At 35.1% G+C, this 27,238-nt stretch overlaps 3 protein-coding genes across 6 annotated transcripts in view; all 3 read left to right on the top strand.

The window, feature by feature from the left end:
- Nucleotides 1–11,837, top strand: part of LOC116028666 (probable glycosyltransferase At5g03795) — a 13,956-nt gene extending 2,119 nt beyond the window's left edge. For both annotated transcript variants that reach the window (XM_031270446.1, XM_031270445.1), the window contains 4 exons: nucleotides 1,396–1,673; nucleotides 3,771–4,116; nucleotides 4,809–5,478; nucleotides 11,690–11,837. In XM_031270446.1, the coding sequence (XP_031126306.1) occupies nucleotides 1,396–1,673; nucleotides 3,771–4,116; nucleotides 4,809–5,477 (1,293 nt within the window). In that variant the 3' untranslated portion in view covers nucleotide 5,478; nucleotides 11,690–11,837. The remainder of the gene's footprint in view (nucleotides 1–1,395; nucleotides 1,674–3,770; nucleotides 4,117–4,808; nucleotides 5,479–11,689) is intronic.
- On the top strand, nucleotides 8,247–11,821 carry LOC116028665 (probable glycosyltransferase At5g03795). Of its 2 annotated transcripts, XM_031270443.1 has the most exons (5): nucleotides 8,247–8,589; nucleotides 8,958–9,235; nucleotides 10,045–10,390; nucleotides 10,865–10,876; nucleotides 11,020–11,821. In XM_031270443.1, exons 1-5 carry the CDS (start codon nucleotides 8,353–8,355, stop codon nucleotides 11,686–11,688), a joined length of 1,542 nt encoding a protein of 513 aa, XP_031126303.1. In that variant the 5' UTR covers nucleotides 8,247–8,352; the 3' UTR covers nucleotides 11,689–11,821. The 2 variants fall into 2 exon arrangements, with proteins under 2 accessions (XP_031126303.1, XP_031126304.1); XM_031270444.1 differs by lacking the exon at nucleotides 10,865–10,876 and having other exon boundaries at nucleotides 8,250–8,589.
- A 3,682-nt stretch (nucleotides 11,838–15,519) lies between the features above and the next one.
- On the top strand, nucleotides 15,520–22,566 carry LOC116028580 (probable glycosyltransferase At5g03795). 2 transcript variants are annotated; one of them, XM_031270335.1, is made up of 5 exons: nucleotides 15,520–15,780; nucleotides 17,790–18,088; nucleotides 18,390–18,619; nucleotides 20,686–21,031; nucleotides 21,763–22,566. In XM_031270335.1, the coding sequence occupies exons 2-5, from the start codon at nucleotides 17,840–17,842 to the stop codon at nucleotides 22,429–22,431; spliced, it is 1,494 nt and encodes a 497-aa protein (XP_031126195.1). In that variant the 5' UTR covers nucleotides 15,520–15,780; nucleotides 17,790–17,839; the 3' UTR covers nucleotides 22,432–22,566. The 2 variants fall into 2 exon arrangements, with proteins under 2 accessions (XP_031126195.1, XP_031126194.1); XM_031270334.1 differs by having other exon boundaries at nucleotides 17,781–18,088.
- Nucleotides 22,567–27,238: the final 4,672 nt, after the last annotated feature.

Genomic DNA, 27,238 nt, shown 5'->3' with positions numbered 1-27,238 from the left:
TAGGGTAGAGTTCAGGTGTGGCCTGGTCATTAGGTGTGGTCGTGTGGCCTATTTTCAGCCATTAGATCATATCAACTCATCAAATCAACGCGCAATATATGTATGTTACAGAACACACCATTCTACGTACTAAAACGCACCAGAGGACCCATAAAACACACCATTCCACACAATATACACAAATGCGTCTATTCACTTAAAATTCATCAATATACTTAATAAAACACATCATTCTACATATTAAAATGTACCACAACGTGCCTCATGTCAGATTATAAGCATACACTATTTATACATATTAATTTACACATATTAGAAAACATGTGCTAAAATATGCACCGTTATACGTATTAAAATGCACCACACTTATTAGAAACACATGTGTTAAAATACACACCATTCAATGTATTAAAATGCACCAGACGACGTATTAAAACACATCATTCCACAACACAGTTACACATCATTCTACGTATGAAAATGCACCAACGGATAGATTAAAACACACAATTCTACAACACAGTTAATGCACCAACATACGTAATAAAACGCACCACAGCATGTATTAAAATGCACCACACTATGTATTAAAACACACCATTCCACAACACAGTTACACATCATTCTACGTATGAAAATGCACTAACGGATAGATTAAAACACACGATTCTACAACACAGTTAATGCACCAACATACGTAATAAAACGCACCACAGCATGTATTAAAACGCACCACACTATGTACTAAAATGCACCATTCCAATCATGTAATATAAATACTAAAATTACCATAATAACCCCACTTAAACATACGCGAATTTCAGTAAGATTAATGAAATTGGACGGTGCTGATTAGGCCACACGACCGCATCTAAACTACAGTCCGCATATGAGCCAACTTCTATATATGTATATATATATATATATGTATATTAAAAAGATTTAAAACAAACTTTTGAAGGCCTGGGAATGCTAGGATTCGAAGCCATGTAATCATGTATATTAAAAAGCTTTAAGAAAAAAGCTGTTGCCTAGGAATCAAATGCTAGGTCGATCTTTTGTAGAATGGAACACGCACCCTATCAACTTAGTTAGCTTACCAATTGTTATATATATCTGTTTTCTTATACTTATATCTAACACATGTACTATATATACATATATACATACAAGGACTATATATGAGGTGGCGGTGTGATGAGTGGGGGCAGCTGTCCCCACTGCCCCCATTGTGGTTCCGCCAATGCTTACAGCTAATAGGCGTTTTCATAATTTAAATTTGTAATCATCATGATTATAAAGTTAATAATCTCACTAATTTGGCTGGAGTTGCCCTAATCTGATGTGGTGCTTTAATTTTACAACTGTTTAATTGATGGTAATTCTTGAATACAGGAAACAAACAAGACGCACGAGAATTTAACAAGTATCGCAGGACCTTTGTTACCAACCGAACATGAAGAAACAAAAAATGGAACATCATCGTCGTCTTCAAATTCTACCGAGGATGGCGGGACAACATCATCGTCATCAACGAGAAGGTACAACAAGTTAGAGATGTTGGAAGCTGGACTTGCGCGTTCTCGAGCTTCAATACTAAGAGGAAACTCAACAATAGATGACAACTTCATACCTAGTGGCCCTATGTACTGGAACGCCTCGGTCTTTCACAGGTACATTTTCTCCATACTTTTTACACCAATTTTCCCAAAGTTATATTTTCCTTTGTCTTTTTATGTGACACTTTCACCTTTGGGTGACTGGTGGCAATATGATATATATGCCTAATTAACTCCCTTGGTATCTGAAATATTTTTGGGTGTCCCAAATTCGTTAATGGGAGATGAGAAAAATTAATTATAAATTAAAGTTATTCTTAACAATTACACTCATCTTTGAAGCCCTTACCACTCTATCTTTTGAAGATGCGTTTGTTTTTAGCTACTTTCTCAACCTAGTGAAGCACAAAGAGTCAACAGTTGCCTCCATTGAGGCTCGAGCCCACTCCCATCATTCGTGTGGGAGTGTAAACTGGGACATCGGGTGCCACTATGATATATATGCCTAATTAACTCCCTTGGTATCTAAAATATTTTTGGGTGTCCCAAATTCGTTAATGAGAGATGAGAAAAATTAATTATAAATTAAAGTTATTCTTAACAATTACACTCATTTTTGAAGCCCTGAGGCTCGAACCCACTCCCATCATCCATGTATGAGTGCAAATCAGGACACCGGGTGCCACTGGACCACAAAGTCTTTGGCGGCCTTATTACCTTAATAGTTAAAGGATCACAAAGAGTTAAATCAATTTAGGTTGCCTAACATTTTCAAATCAAAAAGTCTAATAAATACGCTTTTATGGTTAGTTAAACTTGAAATCTTACAGTTATTAAGGTAATTATTTAACCAATTTGAATGGAGTTGACTTTGTTGCTTGCCCACACTCATTTGCCCCATATAAATTGGTGTTTTTTTTCTTTGATCCCACATAAATAATAAATTGGGATTGAAGCTAAAAATTTTATCCATTGTGTGTGGTTAGTCTGCTTTAGGTTTTATGATTGTATTTGTTGTTTCACCCAACTTGTCCCGCAATATGTATTTTTTATAATTAATATTTGTTTATGTACAATAACCATATTAACTGTATTATATTTATTAAGATGGCAATATGTGGTATAATAGAAATTAAGAAATAAAAATTATATAGTATATATAATTGTATTATTTTAACATAATTTGTGAATATAGACTTATTTATATTTTTAAAATATTATAAATAATTAGTTAACTATATTCAAAATAACAATTTTACTAAATTTAGTAATTATAATGATATTATTTTATTACTTATACTACTAAGCTACTATTAAAGTGGATTTCTTCCCGCATTGGATAAAAAATAGATGTTTAGAATTTCCATCCAAATATATGGTATATCGAGTGATGGAAGGTAGGTATTTCAAATTCCTCAAGAAAAAGGTAGGTATTTCAATTCTTCGAGTGATCTAGGGCTTTGATTGAGACTTCGACTTAGATTAGATTCATATATATAGCGTATAGGACAGGAGAAATACAAATAATAATACACTAAACAGGTGAACGGACAATTTTATCCCTTCATTTGATCTCAACTTAATAAAAATTTGACGAAATGATCAACATTAAAAAGAAATTGAAAGTCAAGGGACCTAAATTGTCCAAATTAAAAGTCGGGGTCTAATTTTGGAAAATCAACATAGTCGGAAGACCATTGCTGGAATTAACTCTATGTCCATTATCAATGTGACTTTTGAATTATTAGAGGTGTAAATGTTGCTATTCAATTTTCTAAACGATACATGTTTTGCCCCTCCCGTAACGGACCTGGAGTTTTAAATGGTGCCGCTTTAAAATGGGTCTGGGACAATATATATACTATTTTAAAATTCGAGGGTCAACATTTACACCATTATTGATTCAGGAGTCACATTGATAGTTGACTTATTATGGAGTCGCATAAATTATAATTTTTCTTATAATTTATGATAATTCTGTGTTTTATTCAAAAATTCCCAAAACTTCAAAACACAATTTATATTCTAGAGTTCACAATTTTAATATTAAAATTTAAAAATATACACAATTTAAAACCTGATCCCATGGTATAACTACTATATCAAGTGGGCGACGTGCAACATAAACTACACACACACACAAACATTCCTAAATAAGTTTGAGCGGAAATTAAAGCTTAAAATTGCATGCATGCATGGAAAACATGACAGGAGCTATTTGGAAATGGAGAAAACACTGAAGGTGTACGTGTACAAGGAAGGGGAGCCCCCAGTGTTTCACTTTGGTCCATGCAAGCATACTTATGCAATCGAAGGCTATTTCATTCAGGCAATGGATACCATTCCCTTCCAGACCTCTGACCCACACCAGGCTCATCTCTTCTTCCTCCCCATCAGCGTTACCATGTTGACGCAAGCGATTTTTGTTCCTGAATCCCATGACTGGACTCTCATGATGAAGACTGCCTTCGATTATGTTAACGTTATTGCCCATAAATACCCCTTCTGGAATCGGAGTCTTGGCGCCGATCATTTCATACTTGCTTGCCATGACTGGGTATGTATATATCTACTCCCTTATTTTTATATTTGTAAAACATTATGTTGAGAAAACAAGAAAAATGGTCAAAAGTCCTTAAACTTTAATTTATTGGATAAGTCAATGGTTTCTAAACTCTTAAAAGTTATAATTAAGATTTAATTTCATTTTTGGTTCTAGATTTATAGTTCATAGTCCTCTTTTAATTTTTTTTAATCAAAACATTCTCATTTGGTCCTGGTATTATTGTGTCATGACCATTTTTTATCCTCCCTAAACAAAATCGCTAAAATGTTATTAAATACAAGGGCATTTTGATCTTTTTATACAAAAAGTGGTTGACCCGACTATATTTTTATGTTTATTCTTTTTGAAAAATCTATAATTAAGAGTTAAATGCTTTTGTATTTAACGACATTTAAACTGTTTTGTTGATAAATGACAAAAAATCGTCATGCTACAATAATACTAGAATCAAATGTGGTTAACCCAATGGGGTAGCTCAAGTGACAAGTGAGCTATCTTTGTGGGGAGGAATTTTGGTAGAACTTGGGTTCAATTCCCATAAGTGACAATTCTTCTTGGGCCAGCTCCTGATCGTCTTCTTCAAATGCTAGATTTGTTTGTCAATAACCGATCATCATGCTAGTTGCAGTTGGGGGTTAGTTTCAACATTTTTTCTAATATTTTATTTGCATGCAATGCTGCAGGGGCCTAAAATTTCATTTGCGGTACCAAACCTATACAACAACTCAATCCGGGCACTATGCAACGCCAACACCTCAGAAAGATTCGACCCCAAGAGAGACGTCTCCATCCCAGAAATCCATCTCCCACTCGGCACGACCAAGGGTCTTCTGGGAGGTCCATCTCCATCTCAGCGCACCGTGCTGGTCTTCTACTCTGGAGGCCTCCACGGTCCCATACGCCCAATCCTAATGAAACACTGGGAGAACAAAAGCGACGAAGACGTCCAAATCCACAGCTACCTTCCCAAGGGGGTTTCCTACTATGGCATGATGCGCAAAAGCAAGTACTGCATCTGCCCCAGCGGCTACGAAGTGGCCAGTCCTAGAATGGTGGAGGCGCTCTACATGGGCTGTGTTCCGGTGCTCATAAAAGAGGGCTACGTTATTCCCTTCAGCGACGTGCTGAACTGGAAGAAGTTTGCGGTGATTATTCCGGTGAGGGATATTCCGAACCTGAAGAAAATCTTGACGGGAATTTCGCAGAGGCAGTATTTGAGGTTGCAGAGTAGGGGCCTCAAGATGAGGAGGCATTTCGAGATTAACAATCCTCCCAAACGTTATGATGTCTTCCACATGATTCTTCATTCTATATGGCTTAGAAGACTCAATATTCGTCTTCGTGAATCGTGATGTTCATCATCTTTCTTGATTTTGGTTTTACTACTGTATTTATTTTACAGTGTGTATTCTTTTTTTTTTGAAAACTACAGTGTATTCTTAGGATTTTATTAAGAAAATATTATGAAGTATGTAAAGGGCCAGTAATATTTTTATAATAATTTTATTTTAGGAAAATTTGTTCATTAATTATATATGATCACTGACGGAACCACCCTGGGGGCAGTGGGGGCAGCTGCCCCCACTCACCCCACCCCCACCCCATATATAGCCTTTGTATGTATATATGTATATATATAGTACATGTTTTATATAAATATATGAAAACAGATGAAAGTTAACAATTGATATGTTTGCAGAGTTGGTAGGCGCTTGGTTTTATTTAGGAAATGGTGAGTGTTCGATTCCTAGCCCCAGCACTTGCTTCAATTGCAGTTTTTTAGTTGTATAGGTATATATTGCTTTTTTTTTTTTTAATATATATATTAATGATAAGATGTATAATTATAATGTGTTTTCTATTTGAATTATTTTATCAAATTAATTATATTTTATATAGAGTTATGAATATTTTTATAAAGTTTTAATGTGTTTTATTTTCCGCCTATATCAAACAATATTTATAATATATTTTGTAATTTAAGAATTTATTCGTATTTGATATTTGAACCTTGTGGCACTCGGTTTATACTCTCACATGGAAAAGAGTGAGTTCGAGCCTCAGTGGAGGCGAGGCGACTGTTGATGACTCTTTTGTGCTTCAATAGGTTGAAAAAGTAGTTATGAACATATATTACACTGTAATAGAGTTAGTAGTACTCAAAAAACATTGACTAGTACTCAAAAAACATTGACTCAAAAGTAGTTATGAACATATATTACACTGTAATAGAGTTAGTAGTACTCAAAAAACATTCAAACATATATTACACTGTAACAGAGTCAGTAGTACTCAAAAAACATTTTTGAATTTAATTTACCTTTGCTTCTTCGCCCCCCCTCAACCGAAATCCTGGATACGTCACTGTATATGATTGAATTTTTAATTTGTTTTTAAATAAAAAAAGCAATCATCCATTACATAGTAGATGAATCAAATGTACAAATGGACGGCTCAAACAACCATTGCCTAGATTCTCTAAACAAGAGAGTTGATTTGGCCAGCACATGGGTCCGAGTATTCTTATCTGCATAAACATAGTTAATAAAGACGTGGTGAAGGGCCATCATAATGCTATGATAGGCCGACGTGGTGAAGGGCCATCATAATGCTATGACAGGCCTGGATGATGAGGCCTGAGTATAAAGGTCGCTTACTGGAGCAAGCATTTATGCAATCTGAAACGGTGACTATGTTGCTCCGATTCTCTTCCCTCATCTAGGAAAGTGCTTCCTTTATAGCCATAATTAACTCCGCTTGGTATAGATCAAGGCTACAGTTGGTGGTGCCAACTCTTGGCAAGATCATCACTATGTTAAGCATACATATATAATTGGGGAATATATGTTTTATGGAGATTATGAAAGCAAGTGAGGCGGCAGTATAATTGTGTAAAAGGAAATAAAATTTCCTCATTCTCCAAAGGAAACAATTTTACTTTTTCTTTTTTCCTATTCTCCAATATATATACATTCGGCAGAGAAGAAGCAGAGTGGCAAAATTGTATATTCTTCGTCTTTTTGCATTATTTCGTTCCGCAGAGAGTAGGGATGGCAATGGGTCGGGTGTGGGTCGGGGAGGGCTACATCCATCACCCGACTCACCTTATATTTTTTTCCACTCATCCCCACCCCCAACCCGCATCGGGTGAACTTTTTTAAAATCTACCCCCACCCCATCGGATGCGGGTGCCCACTACGGGTACCCACCACTTATTATCTTATTAATTTTTTTCAAAAAATAATATTTAAATTACTTACACATAATAAAATCATAAAATTCAATAGTTATACTAAAATAAAAAATAATAAAAATATCCAAATATAATAACTAAAATGTTAATTTTTTCAAATAAACTTAGTATTTTAAATATAAAAATAGTAAAAAGTTACCTAAAGTTATAGAAACTTTTATTTTAAACTACATACTAGTACTTATTTTACTATTATATATATACATACTTTTGTTCTAGGCGGGTTTTGTACATAGAACCCGAATCCAACCCGACCCACCGCGGGTTTAGTTTTTTAAGACCCACCCCGACCCACCACCCACTATCACCCAAAAAAACCCGATCCACGCGGGGTGGATTCGGGTGGATATCCACGAGGTCGATTGAAATTGCCATTCCTAGCAGAGAGAGAAGAGTTGGGTTTGCCAAGTTCTTCAGTGATTTTGTTGGTGGTGGTCCGTGATTTTTTCCTTAGTTTTAGAGTTTTTCACAATATTTATTTTTGGGTTATTGTGTTATTCTGTATTTGTGCGTGTCAATTTTGTGATTTTTATTTGTCTCAGAAAGTGAGATTTTTCTCAACACAAAGAAATTAATCAACATGTGTCTCTTGATATTCTCCATGTGTCTCTTTGTTTTTTCAGTATTTATTGTCTCATATTTTCAATATCTTCTTTGGCACGTATTAAGGTTTGAGCACGTACACATAAGAACAACACATCAGTTTTCCTCTTCTTTTGTTTGTTTGTATTCTACATGGCATTCTACAGGTTTGTCCCGGAAAACTTTCCTATCAGCAAATCATCCTCCGATCTATTACATTAAGTTGTTTGACGTCTTCTTCCTCAAACCTAATCGCTGGTAATCCACTGTGCACCTCAGGTGTGTTATCTACCATCACTGGTCGGACAAACACAGCAAAAATATTCCCCCCTTTAGCTGTGTATTTAGCAAACAGTGAAGTGAAAGAGATAGAGATCAGAATTGAAGAAAGGATGGCGGGGTGGTGGTCCGCGTCGGCGGCCTCGTTCTCATCATCTTCTAGGTTTTTGTGGTTTATGATGCCGCTTTTTCTGGTGGCGGGTTTGGCGGTTTTCTCCGGCCCTCGGACTTCCTTTTGGCTCTTCGCTTCTCCCTTCCTAGGCGGCGGCCGCGGCGGTAGTGGAGGTGGGGTCTTTAATGGCTCTTCAACTCCCCAGTCACAAGAAATTTTCCGTCCAAACAATTCGTCGGTATAAATTCTTAGCTTAACTTTCTATGGTCTATTTTTTTTAGTTACCACCCAAGTTCGAAACCAGGTTACTATCTAAAGGAGTGCACAGTTTGATACTAGTATGTTAAATAAGCTTACATTGCTCATAACTAATATGGAATAGCATATTAAATCAGTATAGGTTAGGTTGCCCATAATTAATACGGAGTAACGTGTTAAACCAGTTTGGGTTGTTTCATAGCTAATAGACGGTTTTCATAGTCGAAACTATTTGTAGCCATAGTGATTATAAAGTTAATAATCTCACTAATTTGCCTGGAGGTGCCTAGTATGATGTAGTGCTTTAATTTTACAACCGTTTTAATTGATGGTAATTCTTGAATACAGGAAATAAACAAGATGCACGAGAATTTAACAAACATCGCAGGACCTTTGTTACCAACTGAACATGAAGAAACAAAAAATGGAACACCATCGTCGTCTTTGAATTCTACCGAGGATGGCGGGGCAACATCATCGTCATCATCGAGAAGGTACAGCAAGTTAGAGATGTTGGAAGATGGACTTGCGCGATCTCGAGCTTCAATACTAAGAGGAAACTCAACAAAAGATGACGACTTCATACCAAAAGGCTCTATGTACTGGAACGCCTCAGTCTTTCATAGGTACATTTTCTCCATACTTTCCCATACTGTTACGTCAATTTTCACAGAATTGTATTTTCTTTTGTCTTTTTAGGTGACACTTTCACCTTTGGGTTTAAGAATCGAATTTTGACCTCGTGGCAATATGATATGCCTAATTAACTCCTTAGTAGCTGAAATATTTTTGGGTAGGTATGCCAAATTAGTTAATGGCATGTGAGAAAAATTAATTTTAAACTAAAGTTATTCTTAACAATTGAGTTTCCACACGCATTTATGAAGCCCGCACCACGTATCTTATGGTGAGCTTTTGGGTAAGTTTGTCTTTTGAACTTAGTTGGTAAAGAACCACAAGGATACAAATTTGAAGGTGCGATTGTGTGGAGTGGGCCTTATTACCTTAACAGTTAAAGGATAAAAAATAGTTAAATCAATTTAGATTGTCTAACATTCTCATATTGAAAAGTCTAATAGATAACTTTCATGGTTAATTAAACTTAAAATCTTACTGTTGAGTAGGTATTTCAATTCAAACAAGTTATCATTCTTAATTATTACTCCATACCTATATATTGGTGGGTAATTAATCAAATTATAAACAAAGAAACGTGACGGGCCGGGCCTGAATTAGATGTACACAAAGACTCAAAATTGCGTACATTGAAATACAAAGAATCGAATTAGCTAAGATTAACGTTAATTCCTGCAAATGAAGGAAGGTATCAAGTGGGAGACGTGCCAGATGAACTACACACAAACAAACATTATATTCCTAAATATGTTTGAGTGGAAATTAATTAAAGCTTAAAATTGCATGGAAAACATGACAGGAGCTATTTGGAAATGGAGAAAACACTGAAGGTGTACGTGTACGAGGAAGGGGAGCCCCCAGTGTTTCACTTTGGTCCATGCAAGCATACCTATGCAATCGAAGGCTATTTTATTCAGGCAATGGAGATCACTCCCTTCAGAACCTCTGACCCAAATCAGGCCCATCTCTTCTTCCTCCCCATCAGCGTTACCATGTTGACGCATGTGGTTTTTATTCGTGAATCCCATAGCTGGACTGAAATGAAGAAGACTGCCTTCGATTATGTTGACGTTATTGCCCATAAATACCCCTTCTGGAATCGGAGTCTTGGCGCTGATCATTTCATGCTTGCTTGCCATGACTGGGTATGTATATATCTACTCCCTGATTTTTATATTTGTAAATTAAACATTATGTTGAGAAAAGAAGAAAAATGGTCAAAAAGCCTTAAACTTTATTGGATAAGTCAATGGTTTCTAAACTGTTAAAAGGTATAGTTAAGATTTAATATCATTTTTTTTCTGGATTTATAGGTGACAGTTCATTTTTAATTTTTTTAAAAACAAAATCGATAAAATGTTGTTAAATACAAGGGAATTTTGATTTTTTTTTATACAAAAAGTGGGTTGACCCAATTATATTTTTATGTTTATTCGTTTTGAAAAAATCTATAATTAAGAGCTAAATGCTTTTGTATTTAACGATACTTAAACTGTTTTGTTGATAAAAGACAAAAGATAGTCATGCTACAATAATACTATGATCAAATGTGGATGTTCTGATAAAAAGAGACTAAAAGTGGTCACGTTACAATAATATTAGTTGCTTTTTTCATGAAGGTGCTAGAAGAGGTGACTTGCTGATCTTCTTTTTCAAAGGCGACTGTTTGTCAATAATCGATCATCAATATTAGTAGCGCGAGCATTGTTGGAATCAATTTTAGGGGCTATTTTCAACATTTTTTCTAATATTTTATTTGCATGCAATGTTGCAGGGGCCAGAAATTTCATTTGCGGTACCAAACCTATACAACAACTCCATCCGGGCACTATGCAATGCCAACACCTCAGAAAGATTCGACCCCAAGAGGGATGTCTCCATCCCAGAAATCCATCTCCCACGCGGCACAACCCAGGGCCTTCTGGGCGGCCCATCTCCGTCAGAGCGCAGTGTGCTGGTGTTCTACGCTGGCGGCCTCCACGGCCCCATACGCCCAATCCTGATGCAACACTGGGAGAACAAAAGCGACGAAGACGTCCAAATCCACAGCTACCTTCCCAAGGGGCTTTCCTACTACGGCATGATGCGCAAAAGCAAGTACTGCATCTGCCCCAGTGGCTACGAAGTGGCCAGTCCTAGAATGGTGGAGGCGCTCTACATGGGTTGTGTTCCGGTGCTCATAAAAGAGGGCTATGTCATTCCCTTCAGCGACGTGCTGAACTGGAAGAAGTTTGCGGTGATTATTCCGGCGAGGGATATTCCGGACCTGAAGAAAATCTTGACGGGAATTTCGCAGAGGCAGTATTTGAGGTTGCAGAGTAGGGGCCTCAAGATGAGGAGGCATTTCGAGATTAACAATCCTCCCAAACGTTATGATGTCTTCCACATGATTCTTCATTCTATATGGCTTAGAAGACTCAATATTCGTCTTCGTGAATCGTGATTTTCATCATCTTTCTTGATTTTGGTTTTACTACGTACTATTGCTTTTGTATTTATTTTACGTGTGTATTCTTAGGATTTTATTAAGAAAATATTATGAAGTATGTAAAGGGGCAATAATATCTTTATAATAATTTTATTTTTGTAAAATTTGTACATTAATTATATATGATTGAATTTTTAATGTTTTTTTTAAATAAAAAAGATCAATCATTCATTACATAGTAGAGGAATCAAAGGTACATATGGGCGGCTCAAACAACCATTTTCTAGATTCTCTACACAAGAGTGTTGATTTTGCTAGTACATGGGTCCGAGTATTCTTATCTCTAGAAACATAGTCAATAAAGACCCGGTGAAGAGCCATCATAATGCTACGACAATGGTGGATGATGAGGCTTGAGTATGAATGGTGCTTATAGATCAGAGCTATTTATACTAGAGCACGCATTTATGCAATCTAAAAAGGATGACTATGTTGCTCTAATTATCTTCCCTTTTCTAGGAAAGTGCTTCCTTTATAGCCATAATTTACTCCGCATGGTATATATCAAGGCTACAGTTGGTCGTGCCAACTCTTGGAACAACACAGAGATCATCACTATTGGTTGAGATTATTTGTAAAAAAAAAAAAATAATAAACAAACACAAATAATCTCAACCAATAGTGATTGTTTATTTGTGTTTAATTTGTTTATCTATTCTAAAAAAATAAACAAACACAAATAATCTCATCCAATATGGTTGTAATTAACTTCCTATTACTTCTCTTCGGTACACTATTTATAGCCTGTTGAACTTAAAAAAACCTTCAATTAAATTTTTAACTTGTTAAAATAGTGCAATTAACCTATTTGACCTATATTAGTATGTTATCTTCAAGTCACCTACCACGTAAGATTCCATGTAAGATGCCACATAAATTTATTTTTTAAACTTATTTTTTTAAAAAATAAAATTATTATATTAAATATTTTTAAAAAATAAAAATAGTGCAACAGGCTGGCAGCTTTCCCAGCCTGCCGCCATGGACTTCTAGTCCATGGTTTCTACATTGAGAAGCCAATGGGCTTCTGTTACGTACTGAAATTTAGTACGTAACGGAAGAAATCTTTCGAGCAGGCTTCTGGCTCCTAACCGTATTCGAGTCACGACCAACTCTAATTTCGCACTTCGAGCGTGTGAGAGCTCCAAGAAATAATTAAGAAGAACATGAATAAGAACAATATATTTCTCTTGATTGATTCCCCATATTAATATACAATGGTCCTATTTATACTAAATTACTAACACCTATAATAATTAAGTTACTACAAATATTCTAACTATACAAGGTAATTATATATTCTAATTCTAATATACATAATAATATTTAGTCAATTAACTTATAATTACATATGATTCATTCCTTTTAGACCTTCCACTAATTACCACCAATTATTTCTTTCCTTTGATGCGTATCACTTTCCACCCCTTCAAAAATTGTCCTCAAGGTGTATATAGGAATAGAATAAACATATCTTTGTTGAAGCGGCCCATGAAACTTTGGATGGCGGCTAGTTGGCAAAACAAATGATTGAAATGGTTCTCGAGCTTGACCGTGACACATAAATGGCCTCCCCTTTTGACTTACACCGTCTAAAAATACATTTTGCTCCCTTAATGTAATACTCATAAGTCTTGTCTCAAGATAATCCTCAAGAGACTCTATGTTGTTGAAATCTTTAATATTGCGTTCATCGTGAGTGGTTGGGAGAAGAACGGTTGCTAATATTGATGATTCCTTGGACTCTAGGCTACTTGGTTCTTTTGGGCTACTTGGTTTTTCTTGGAAAGTTGGATTAGAATAACTAGGAGTGTGACATTCCAAAGTGTCACCTTGATCCGTCTGTAATTCTCCACACACACCCAACATATCTAAATCAGGACATTTAATATCTAAAACACAACACTCATCGTAAATATTTTGGCCATGAAGAGCTTGTTTGGCCATGAATGCATCCAAGATAGAATCAAACCATACCAAAGCTTGAAATGTGTAACTCTCATCCTTCAAAATATGAATATATTGTACATGTCCTTTTGTAGAAAAATCTCATACAATACAAAATCATCAATTGAATACCATATTTGGTATACAGAAACCAATAAGCACCGATGAGTAATATGTTCCATAATCAAAATTAAAAAAAAAAAAGAATTATTTCTTTTTGCCGTGTTTTCCACTACTTTTCTCTTCTTTTTTTTTGGGGGGGGGGGGGGATTTTTTTCCACTGTTTTTTTGTTTGTTTTTTTTTTTTTTTTGATTTTTTTAAGAGATGCTGTAAAAAAAATGAAATAAAAATAAAAAGAAAAAGATAGGAGATACACTCACCAATAGAATCAATGAAAGCACCAATGTTACGTAATGCCTCCACAAATTCTCTCAATAAAAGCATCAATGTTACGTATTGAAATTCGATACGCAGCGAAAGAAACCTTTTGAGCAAGTTTCTTGCTCCTAACCGTATTCGAGTCACGGTCAACTCCAATTTCACACTTCGAGCGTGTGAGCACTCCAAGAAGAATAATTAAAAGACTAGAATAACAATATATTTCTCTTGAGTGATTCCCGGTGTTCCTATACAATGGTCCTATTTATACTAAATTACTAGCAACTATAATAATTAAGTTACTACAATTATTCTAACTATACAAGGTAATTATATATTCTAATATACATAATAATATTTAGTCAATTATCTTATAATTACATATGATTCATTCCTTTTAGACCTTCCACTAATTAGCACAAATTATTTCTTTCCTTTGATGCATATCAGATCAGCTTCTCCATCCAAATTTGGATGGAGAAACTCATTGGCTTCTCCATGAACGGAGAAGCCATGGCTTCTCTTCTCCGTACATGGAGAAGCTCGTTGGCTTCTCCATGAACGGAGTAGAGAAGCCCGCAAACTTCTCTGTTTACTCGAACGGAGAGGTTGTCGGATTTTAAAAAATGAAATGCCATGTAGATGCTAAGGAACTTAAATTAACTGGTTACCTTTTGCTAACTTGTTAAAAATGGTAATTGCACATTTTTTATCAGTTTAAGGGTTCAATTGAAAGTTTTTTTAGTTATAGGGGTTAATTGCACTTTTGTATGTAGTTGGAGGGTCTATTTAACCGCATCCCTTAATATTATAATGTATTAACTAATACTCCAACAGCGTGTTTGGTTCGTGGAATAGGTCGGGAATGAAATACCATTCCCGCGAATAGACCTATTCCACTGTTTGGTTCGTCATTCTATTCCTAGGAATAACATTCCCGGGAATGAGCTATTCCCTTTGTAAGGGGAATAGTCATTCCTAGGGGACCCCCTAGTATTAGTTATTTTCAAATATTTGGGAAGAGCTTTTATACTATAATACCGAGAATGCCCTTTTAATACCGAGATATAGGTGGAGGGCCGTTCATTTCCATCGGTTGCTGACGTGTCTTGTCTCCATTGGTTGTTCGTGGTCCATCGATTCATCAGGGGTGAGGGGATCGGACGGCGCAGTGGAGTCCTCTCTCTTGGACTTGTTGACGCTTCGTTCCAAAAGGTCGTCTTCCTCCGCGGACCGACGAGGCTTGCCCGGAGAGCTTCCAGAGAGAGAGAGAGACTTCCATTGAAAGGGCCATTTTTATCTATTTCGACACAGACTATTATTATGTTGTTTGACGTCTTCTTCAATTCCTCAAACCTAATCGCTGGTAATCCCCTGTGCACCTCAGCTGTCTTATCTACAATCACTGGTAAACCTTTAGCGGTGTCTTTAGCGGTACCTTTAGCGGTGTCTTTAGCAATCAGTGAAATGAAACTCTGAGCTACATTTCTCTACCCACTTTTAGCGGTGTCTTTAGCTGTGTGTTTAGCGGTGTCTTTAGCAAAGAGTGAAGTGAAACTCAGAGAGTTTGAGGTGCATTATATTTCTCTGCCCATGTACATTATTTCCAGAATTCCCTCTAGCCCCTTGATTGTTTTGGCATTTCCCTCCCAACCATCAGCTTCACCTACCATTCTATCAATTGGATTCTCAACATTGTTACTTGTGAAAACTCTTGGAAGGTAACTTTTTTTTTTTTTTTCTTTTCATTTTGAAAATGTTCCTATGCAAAACTTATTTAGGCCTGTTTGGTAAAAGACTCTTTGGGTTAGAAAGTATGATTAGTTGATAACATTAGCTGATTGTAGAAAGTTGTTTAGTAAAATTAACTGTTAACTGTTTGGTTTAATTTCTTTTCTTAAAAAGCTAATTGAAAATGATGTTTTGAATAGCCTTTTGAATTTTAGTATTTTGGAGTTATAAAAAGTTTATTAATCAAACAACTAATAGTAGTCAAATAAGTCAAAATTGGCTAATAGGCTCATTATTTACCAAACATGGCCTTAATTGAAAACGTTTCCGTCTTGTTTCTACTTTCTAAACAAAATAAAGGTTTTGAACAGCTTTAAAAGAGTTTATTATTAAAATGGTCCATCGACTATTGCGAAATTATCAATTTGGTCCTCGACAATTTTTTTTGCCCACTTAAGTACTCAGATTTTGAAAAATTTAATCATTTTGGTCCTCCGATTATTTTACCGTTTGATATATCCGTTAAATCGGGACCAAATTGATAATTTCATTATAGTCAATGGACCATTTCAGTCAAAATTAATTACTAAAATGGTCTCTTGACTATAGCAAAATTATCAATTTAGTCCCGATCTAACAGTTGTTTGACACCAAAATAAACGGAGGACCAAAATTGTTAATATTTTCAAAGTTTGAGGACACAATTGGACAAGAAAAATTGTCGAGGACCAAATTAGTAATTTTGCAATAGTCGAGAAACCCTTTCGGTAATAAACTCGCTTTAAAATTTACCAAACAAATAGAAAATGCATTATTCAATTTTTTTAATCTTCGCAATACAATATTGATGGTTAACTTTAATGCCAATTCATTAATATACAATGCAGAAAAGTATATACCATATTTATTTCATGGATCCCGTTTCCATTTTTGCATGAGAAATCTCACCATCACTAAAACGCTCTCCATGCTTCATTTACTTTCTTTTTTGAAATTATTGTTTCCTATTTTTCTTTCATATCTTTTTTTGAAATTATTATATTTCCATTTTGTGTTTTCTATCTTTTTCAAAAATTATTATTTTTCCAATTCTCGTTCCCCATCTGTCTTATTTAAGTAATAATAGCACATATAGCAATTTATTTATATGGAATAAAAAATTACAAATATATTTCTTACGTTACTTTTTTTTTTGGTAAAAGTTACGTAGTACTTTTTTGTTTGTAATTGTAATAAGAGCAAATATCATTTTAGTCCCTCAACTATAATATATGTATCAATTTTGGTCCTTGACTATTAAAAATTTCAAATTAGGTGCATGACTATTCAGTTTGTATCACATTTGGTCCTGCCGTTAAATTTCCGGCGAAGTCACCGGTGACCGACTAATTTATTTAATTTTTATTTTAAAAATTATTTTAATACTCCGTAACTTTTAAATAAATAAAAAACTTAAAAATAAAAAAAAATAAAAAAAAAATAGAAAACGCCGGTCACCCCCAATGACTTCGCCGGAAATTTGGCCGGAAAATTTAACGGCAGGACCAAATGTGATACAAAATGAATAGTCATGCACCTAATTTGAAAATGTTAATAGTCAAGGACCAAAAGTGATACAAATTGAATAGTCATGGACCTAATTTAAAATTTTTAATAGTCAAGGACCAAAATTGATACATGCATTATAGTTGAGGGACTAAAAATAATATTTTCTCTTGTAATAATATATATTAACATTGTAAAATTTTTGTAAGGAAGAGTATTCGATCTTGTTTGGTACGCGGGACGATTATATTGATAGTTAAACTTTAATGCCAATGCACTAATATAGAATGCTGAAAAATATATACCATATTTATTTCATGGATCCAGTTTCCATTTTTGCATGATAAATCTCACCAGCCGTGACACATCACTAAAACGCTCCACGCTTCATTTACTATACTATACTTTGCTCTCTCCTCACTCTATTCTCTCTTTCCCTACAAAGTTTCCTCAGAGATTCAACAAAAATAAGAGGACAGAAAGAGAAAGAGATCAGAAGAAAGGATGGCGGGGTGGTGGTCCGCGGCGGCGGCCTCGTTCTCATCATCATCTTTGAGGCTTTTGTGGTTTATGATGCCGTTGTTTCTGGTGGCGGGTTTGGTGGTTTTCTCCGGCCATCATAGTTCCTTTTTGCTCATCGCTTCTCCCTTCCTGCACGGCCGCGGCGGCGGCGGAGGAGGTAGTGGAGGTGGGGTCTTCAATGGCTCTTCAACTCCTCAGGCACAAGAAATTTTCCGTCCAAACATTTCGTTGGTATAAATTCTTTGTTAAACTTTCTATTGTTTTTTTTGAGTTATCAGGAAAATTCGAAACCAGGCCACTAACCTAATCAGTTTAGGTTACTCATAACTAATAAGAATAATATGTTAAATCGGTTTAGATTGCTCATACTAATACGAAATAACATGTTAAATCAGTTTAGGTTAATTTTCATAGTCCAAATTTGTAATTATAATGATCATAAAGTTAATAATCTTTCTAATTTACTTGAGTTGTCCCTTCTATTGCTTTAATTTTAAACCTTTTTAATTGATGGGGTAATTCTTGAATACAGAAAACAAACAAGACGTACCAGAATTTAACAAGCATCGCAGGATCTTTGTTACCAACTGAACATGAAGAAACACAAAATGAAACATCATCGAGAAGATACAGTAAGTTAGAGATGTTGGAAGCTGGACTTGCACGATCTCGAGCTTCAATACTAAGAGGAAAATACCCAACAAAAGATGACGACTTCATACCTGATGGTCCTATGTACTGGAATGCCTCAGCCTTTCACAGGTACATTTTCTCTATATTTTCCAATAATGCTATGCCAATTTTCTCAAAGTTGTATTTTCCTTTGTCTTTTTAGGCTACACTTTCACCTCTGGGTTTAATAATCGAATTTTGACCTTGTGGCAATATGATATATATGCCTAATTACCTCCCTTAGTACCTGAAATATTTTTGGGTGTGCCAAATTAGTAAGTGGAAGGTGACAAAACTTAATTATAAATTAAGTTATTCTTAACAATTGAGTTTCCGCACTCATCTTTGAAGCTCGCACCAACGTTGCGCTTTTGGTAAATTAAATTATACCTTTTGAATTTAGTTGGTAAAGAACCATAAAGATGTAAATTTGAAGGTATGATTGTGTGGAGTGGGCCTTATTACCTTAATAGTTAAAGGACAAGAAAGAAAGAGTTAAATCAATTTAGGTTACCTAATATTCTCAAATTAAAAAGTCTAATAGGTAACTTTTATGGTTTAGTTAAACTTGAAATCTTACTGTTATTAAGGTAATTATTTGACCAATTTAAATGGTATCTTTTTTTTTTTTTTTGTTAGATCATGAGGTGAACTGAGCAAGCCTTAATTATTTGTCACACTCATTTGCCCCATACAAATTGGGGTTTTTTCTTTCTTTTGACATCACATAAATAATACATTGGGATTGAAGTTAAATTTTTTATCCATGGTGTGTGGTTAGTCAGCTTTAGGTTTTATGATTGTATTTGTTGTTTCACCCTACTTAATTGTCCCGCAATATGTATTTTTTATAATTAATATTTGTTTATGTACAATAACCATTAAGATGGCAATATGTGATATAATAGAAATGTAAGAAATAAAAATTATATAGTATAGCTGTATTATTTTAACATAATTTGTGAATATAGACTTATTTATATTTTAAAAATTTTATAAATAATTAGTTAATTATATTCAAAATAACTATTTTACTAAATTTAGTAATTATACTGATAATTATTTTATTATTTATACTACTAACCTACTATTAAAGTGGATTTCTTCTCGAATTGGATAAAAAATAGATGTTTAGAATTTCCATCCAAATATATGGTATATCGAGTGATGAAGTTAGGTATTTCAAATTCCTCAAAAAAAGGTAGGCATTTCAACTCGAACAAGTTATCATTCTTAATTATTATTCCATACCTATCTATTAGTGGGTAATTGCGTACAGTGAAATGCAAAGAATCTTATTACTCCCTATTATAATAGAGTTAATTCCATTTTTTGTCATAGATTTATAGATGATAGTAAACTTTTAGTTTTTTTTTTCTTTTTTTATCAGAACATTCTCATTATTTGATCATAATATTATTGTTGCATAATTATTTTTTGTCATACATTAAAAAAATCACTGAAATGCCGTTAAATATAAGGACATTTTTTTTTCTCTTTTATACAAATTAAAGTAGGTTGACCCACTATTTGTTATGTTTATTTTTTTGAAAAAGAATCAAAATTGAAGACTGAAATTCTCTTGTATTTGACGAAATTTAAACTGTTTTGTTGATGAAGGACAAAAAATGATCATGTCACAATAATATTAAGATCAAAAGTAAATGTTTTGAAAAAAGAAAGACTAAAAGGGAACTAACACCTATAAATCTAAGACCAAAAATAGAATTAACTCTATTATAATGCTATATATAATTTCCACTGCCAAAGTATAGCTAAGATTAACGTTAATTGTAGCAAATGAAGGAAGGTATCAAGTGGAGCCAGGCCCGCCTTGCTAAGGCCTAAGGTGGATCTAAATCTAAATATACACTATTTATATATTAAATGTTCACAATTTAAATTTTAAAAACTTATAATTTATGATGATTCTGTATTTTATTCACAAATCTCCAAAGTTTAAAAACATAATTTATATTCTAGAAGTTTACAATTTTAATACTAAAAATACACCATTTAGGACCAAGATCCACCTTACAACTGTATCAATTGGGAGACGTGCCACATGAACTACACACAAATAAACATTCCTAAATATGTTTGAGTGGAAATTAATTGAAGCTTAAAATTGCATGCATGCATGGAAAACATTACAGGAGCTATTTGGAAATGGAGAAAACACTGAAGGTGTACGTGTACAAGGAAGGGGATCCCCCAGTGTTTCACTTTGGTCCATGCAAGCATACCTATGCAATCGAAGGCTATTTCATTCAGGCAATGGATGTCACTCCCTTCAAAACCTCTGACCCAGACCAGGCTCATCTCTTCTTCCTCCCCATCAGCGTTACCATGTTGACGCAAGTGATTTTTGTTCCTGAAACCCATGACTGGACTCTCATGAAGAGGACTGCCTTCGATTATGTTAACGTTATTGCCGATAAATACCCCTTCTGGAATCGGAGTCTTGGTGCCGATCATTTCATGCTTGCTTGCCATGACTGGGTATGTATATATCAACTCCATTATTTTTATTTTTGTAAATTAAACATTATGTTGAGAACAGAGGAAAAATGGTCAAAACTCCTTAAACTTTATTAGACAAATCAATGATTTCTAAACTCAAGTTATAATTAAACATATCAATATGTTAATTAAGTCCACAAATGAGTTATTGATGAGTAATAACATCTCACTACAGTTTTGGAGATTCCAGCGACCAAACTAGTATTGCCTTGCTGTGTAACATATATATGTGTATTTAGTTTTTTTTAATAGGGCGGAGCTCGCGGCTGGTGCGGTTAGGCTTGCTATTTCGCATGTCATCTTTTTTGTGACCCTGCCCCACCGTGCGCAGGCGCGGGTCAACTTGTGAGTTTCGACCCACTTTGATAACCATAAACCACAGAACCCCGCAACCGATAAACTATCCTTGTTGCTTTTTTAGTGGAGAAGGTGACCAGCGGGTAATGGTCACCTTCTCTGCTAGAAAAGGTGACTTGTTGATCGTCTTCTTCAAAGGCTAGTTGGTCACCTTCTTCAAAGGCCACTGTTTGTTGATAGTCAATCATCAATTCTAGTTGCAAGAACATTGTTGGAATTATAGTGGATTGCTATTAATAATTTGATGAGCTTAATTGTAAGCTCAGTGGTGAAAGTTAATTGACTTATTGTGTAAATTTTAGGGTCTTAAATTCAGCATTTTTCTAATATTTATTTTGCATGCAATGGTGCAGGGGCCTGAAATTTCATTTGCCGTACCAAACCTACACAACAACTCCATCCGGGCACTATGCAACGCCAACACCTCAGAAAGATTCGACCCGAAGAGGGACGTCTCCATCCCAGAAATCCATCTCCCATTCGGCACGACGAAGGGCCTTCTGGGCGGCCCATCTCCGTCAGAGCGCAGCGTGCTGGTGTTCTACTCCGGCGGCCTCCACGGCCCCATACGCCCAATCCTGATGAAACACTGGGAGAACAAAAGCGACGAAGACGTCCAAATCCACAGCTACCTTCCCAAGGGGCTTTCCTACTACGGCATGATGCGCAAAAGCAAGTACTGCATCTGCCCCAGCGGCTACGAAGTGGCCAGTCCCAGAATGGTGGAGGCACTCTACATGGGCTGCGTCCCCGTGCTCATAAAGGAGGGCTACATCATTCCCTTCAGCGACGTGCTGAATTGGGAGAAGTTTGCGGTGATTATTCCGGTGAGGGATATTCCGAACTTGAAGAAAATCTTGACTGGGATTTCCCAGAGGGAGTATTTGAGGTTGCAGATGAGAGGCATCAAGATGAGGAGGCATTTTGAGATTAACAATCCTCCTAAACGTTATGATGTCTTCCATATGATTCTTCATTCTATATGGCTTAGAAGACTCAATATTCATCTTCGTGAATCGTGATGTATGTTCATCATCTTTCTTGATTTTGGTTTTATTACTGATGCTTTTTTAGTATTCTTAGGATTTTATTAAGAAAATATTATGAAGTATGTAAAGGGTCGGTAATATTTTTATAATACTTTTATTTTAGTAAAATTTGTTCATTAATTATATATGATTGACTTTTTAATGTTTTTTTTTTTAAATAAAAAAATCAATTTATCCATTACATAGGAGAGGAATCAAAGGTACAAATGGGCGGCTCAAATAGCTATTGCCTAGATTCTCTACACAAGAGTGTTGATTTGGCTAGCACATGGGTCCGAGTATTCTTATCTCTAGAAACATAGTCAATAAAGACCCGGTGAAGAGCGCCGGGCCATCATAATGCTATGACAGTCGTGGATGATGAGGCTTGAGTATGAACGGTCGCTTATAGACCAGAGTTATTTATACGAGAGCAAGCATTTATATATACAATCTGAAAGGATGACTATGTTGCTCCGATTCTCTTCCCTCATCCAGGAAAGTGCTTCCTTTATAGCCATAATTAACTCCGCATGGTATAGAACAAGGCTACAGTTGTTCATGCCAACTCTTGCAACAACATAAAGATCACTATGTTAAGCATACATGTGGTTGAGATTATTTTTGTTTGTTTATCTGTTCTAAATACGTTCCTTTAGATTAGTCATAGTTGTAACTTCCTGTTACTTCTCTTCCGTACACTATTTATAGCCTGTTGGTTTGTCATTAATAAATACATCTTTACTCATAACCTCACATGGTATTAAGAGTCAGAATCTCCCAAGAAGTTTTTTTTATCCTTTCCATTTCGTCACTTCTTTTATCAATGGCTTCCCCCACTCCTTCGTTACATGGTGTTGTCGCTATTGTGTCCACCAATGAGATCATCCAACTTACTGCCCCATCAAACTTTCCTATCAAACTCACTACCACAAATTTCTCTGTCTGGAGACGCCAAGTCTGATCTACGCTCATTGTCTTTAATCTTCTTGACTATGTTGATGGTTCTATCAAAGAAGTAGCCAAGTTTACCGATAAAGCTCAAATCATCCAAAACCCGACGAGTCATTTTATTTGGTATCGCCAAGACCAAATAATCATTAGTGCTCTTCTAGGGAGTTGTTCCGACACAATAATCCAACACCTAATATCTTTGGCTACAACAGCCTGCCTAGAAACGACTAGCTGCCAATTATGCTAGTGCATCTCGGGGACGAATGAATCATTTTCCTCAACGTTAAGCTCACCAAAAATCCGAGGGGTGCTCGATCGATTACCGCCTATTTGAATGACATGTAGTCTGATAGGGAATATACCCCGAGTATACCGCCCTACGAATAATATACGTATGTCCAACGTATTATACAAGTATTAGCCCTATATAAGGGACTTGGGTCCTTCATGAAGGAGATTTTTTCTCTCTTGGCTCTCTCTCCAGAAAACACCCAAGAAGTTGTTCTCTCTACTATCTCTAGACTATAGAAGAATATATAATGAATAAAATGACTTCCTTGGGTTTAATTCTCTCATATACACTTTATACTTTACATACTCTGCTATACACTTAGATACATGGAGGAATTAATCCCCATCACAGTCCTTAGTTGATGATCTTGCATTAGCAATGCCTAGTTTCTGATGAAGACCTATTTGTTTACATTTTAACACAACTAGGAGAAGAATACAACACTATCATCTCTGTTGTTTGTGTCTGTGAAACTCCCATCTCCCTTGGAGAGTTAGCAGACTCCCTCACAGATCATGAACGCCAACTAAAAGAGGTTGATGAAGTTGACAATCTCTATTGGCGGCCGGCTGGTTGGCTGGGCATTTTTTTTAAAATTTTTTTTTAGTAATTTTAAATCTTAAACATTTAAACTAGTATTGTCAAAGTGGGTCGAAGTTTGCTGGCTAGCCCGCACCCGCACCACGGTGAGGCGTGTTAAGACTACGAAAAAGTCAGCCTGCGAAGGAGTGGTCCTAACGAGCCTAGCCCACGGCCCGCGCAAGTCATGCGGGCCAAGTCCCTATTAAAAAATATATATATATATATATATATATATATATATATATATATATATATATATATATATAATGTAATTAAATAACAAGTAAACCTGTTATCCCCTAGTCCCTTACCAGCGTACCGCCCATTCCCAAAGCCCCAAAGTCTTAAATTTTAAACTATTAATGTTATAATATATTAACTAATACTCTAATGGTATGTTTGGTTCATGGGATAGGTCAGGAATGGAATAGTAATTTTTTGAAATGGACCTATTCCATTGTTTGGTTCAGTCATTTTGTCATGGGAATAGCATTCCTAGGAATGAGCTATTACCTTTGCAAAGGGAATAGTCATTCCTATGGCCTATGGGTGTTTTGGTATTAGCTATTCCTATGCCTTTGAGAATAGCTTTTATATTAAAAATACCATTTACAATTTATTTAATATTTGTATCTAATAAATATAATGTATTATATAAATGTATATATATAATTAATTATAATTTTATCTATCATTAAATATAACATGTATGTTTAATATTTTTATTTAAGTTGTCTTTATTTAATAACTCTTTAATATAAATATGTATTTTTATTATAATATGGAGTAATAATTGATGTGGGATGAGATAAGGCTCGATACTTAGAGCTTGAAATAGAGTAAAAGACGACGGAAGGGAAAGACTGCTCAGGATTTAATATTCGGAGGAGAGAAGGCGGTCCAAACGACCTAGGAGCTGTGGCCGAGTGAAGGGGAAGGTCGGTAAAGCAAGAAGAATGCAATGCAATGAAGGCGGTTTGGGAAGTTTCGTAAAAGAGATGGAAGACAATTGCAGATTTTGTGCTGGAAATATGGAAAAGAAGTCAAAATATATTAAGAAAATATCCCAAATGTAATAAGGAAAGAAGTCCTAAAAGCATTTATGGTAGTTTAGGGTTACCAAAATGAAAGAATCCCTCATAATTTGTATAAATAGGGGTGTAAAGCCTTGAGAAAGGCCAAGCACCTCGACATCAAACCAAAAACCCTCTCTAAACACTCTACAACACATGTACCCAACTCATAGAAATATAGTGGGTTTCGACTTGACACCGCCCAAAAAGGCCCGTGGTTTTCACCTTTTGGTTTCCACGTAAAAATCCTTGTGTCTATTTATTTTTTCCTTCGCTATTATTTATTATTATTTATTTGATCAGTTGTGTTGTCTCGCCGTTCGACCATCCCTTGGGAGATAAAACCAACAAACAATAATAATACTAATAATTTTCTCAAAAAAGAAATACTAATAATAATAATAATATATAATTTCTCAACCTATATGTGTGTGTGCGCGCATATATATATATATATATATATATATATATATATATATATATATATATTGATGGGGACATGGGACCCCGAAGGTCCATTTTATTGTTAACCCGGTACCAATAAAATCATATACATAAATATATATATACACACGCACACACGTGAAAATATGTAATTGTATTTACTTAGGCTATTTATATAGAAGAATGAAGGATGTTAACCACATATTCAAACTCAAAAAGTTAGGCTAGGAGTTAATCTCTCAACCTTCCATGTATCTCTCCAACAATATTATTATTATTATTATTATTATTATTATTATTATTATTATTATTATAAAAACACATATTTATATTAAAGAATTATTAATTAAAAACAACTTAGATATAAACAAACATAATATTCATATTCCCTCCAAATTCATTCAACGAACCCAACAATATAATGCAATTCATGTTTTATTCCTTACTTATTCAATCCCCTGTGAAATACTATTCATATTTCCTCCAAATTCATCCCGTGAACCAAACGTACTGTAATTGTCTAATAAATAATAACTTAAATAAAATAATATGTAATAAGTAATAACTAAATTAAAGTGATATACTAATAATTAATAAATAATAATTAATAACTTAATAAATAATAACTATTAAGTATTAACTATTTAAGTATTAAAGCATAAAAACTTAAAATATCAAACAATTTACAGTTATTAACTCTTAAAATAAATTTTTTTTTTTGAAGAGACTCTTAAAATAATTATTTTTTTTTAGTACTACTGACTCTCTTGTTACAATGTAGTATTTGTTCATCTCTTAAAATAATTTTTAAAAAATTAAAAACGAGCTATTGAATCCAAGGCATTTTGAGCTCGGACTTCTCTGCTCTGGTTAAGTAGATGTTCGGCCATTCCTTGTCTTGGTCGTCTTCTACAACCTCCGATTGGTACATGGAACCTAAATTTCATGTTGTTGTTCAGCTTATCTTTATATTTATACGAAAATTTTTGATGGGCCGCAGCTTGACCCATTAGATCCAGGTTCGAGTCTACCCCCATAGGTGGAGCCCGTGGAGGGCCGTTCATCTCCTTCGGTTGTTGTCTCCATTGGTTATTCACTTTTAGTTTTGGAGTTGTTGACGCTTCGTTCCAAAAGGTCGTCGTCCTCCGCGGACCTATTTCGTGGTCTATATTCCACATTCACGTCTTCTTCAATTCCTCAAACCTATTCGCTGGTGTGCACGGTGCACCTCAGCTGTCTTATCTGCCCACCTTTAGCGCTGTCTTTAGCGGTGCCTTTAGCGCTGTCTTCTGAAGTGAAACTCTGAGCTACATTTCTCTGCTCACTTTTAGCGCTGTCTTTAGCTGTGTATTTAGCGCTGTCTTTACCAAACGGTGAAGTGAAACTCTTAGAAGTACATTATATTTCTTTGCCCACGTACAGCCGGAAATATAATTTGAAGGTAATGGATCTTTGC

The sequence above is a fragment of the Ipomoea triloba genome, chromosome 9, assembly GCF_003576645.1.
Source record: "Ipomoea triloba cultivar NCNSP0323 chromosome 9, ASM357664v1".
In the NCBI taxonomy this organism is placed as follows: domain Eukaryota; kingdom Viridiplantae; phylum Streptophyta; class Magnoliopsida; order Solanales; family Convolvulaceae; genus Ipomoea; species Ipomoea triloba.
This window is presented reverse-complemented; position numbering and strand designations above follow the sequence as displayed.

Excerpts from the sequence above, each read along its gene's own strand:
- LOC116028580 (XM_031270335.1), top strand. The coding sequence starts at position 17,840 with ATGGCGGGGTGGTGGTCCGCGGCGGCGGCCTCGTTCTCATCATCATCT. Across the intron at positions 18,620-20,685 it reads AATGCCTCAGCCTTTCACAG|GAGCTATTTGGAAATGGAGA; the intron begins GTACATTTTCTC and ends AAAACATTACAG. Across the intron at positions 21,032-21,762 it reads TGCTTGCTTGCCATGACTGG|GGGCCTGAAATTTCATTTGC; the intron begins GTATGTATATAT and ends GCAATGGTGCAG.
- LOC116028665 (XM_031270443.1), top strand. The coding sequence starts at position 8,353 with ATGGCGGGGTGGTGGTCCGCGTCGGCGGCCTCGTTCTCATCATCTTCT. Across the intron at positions 8,590-8,957 it reads TCCGTCCAAACAATTCGTCG|GAAATAAACAAGATGCACGA; the intron begins GTATAAATTCTT and ends TCTTGAATACAG. Across the intron at positions 9,236-10,044 it reads AACGCCTCAGTCTTTCATAG|GAGCTATTTGGAAATGGAGA; the intron begins GTACATTTTCTC and ends AAAACATGACAG.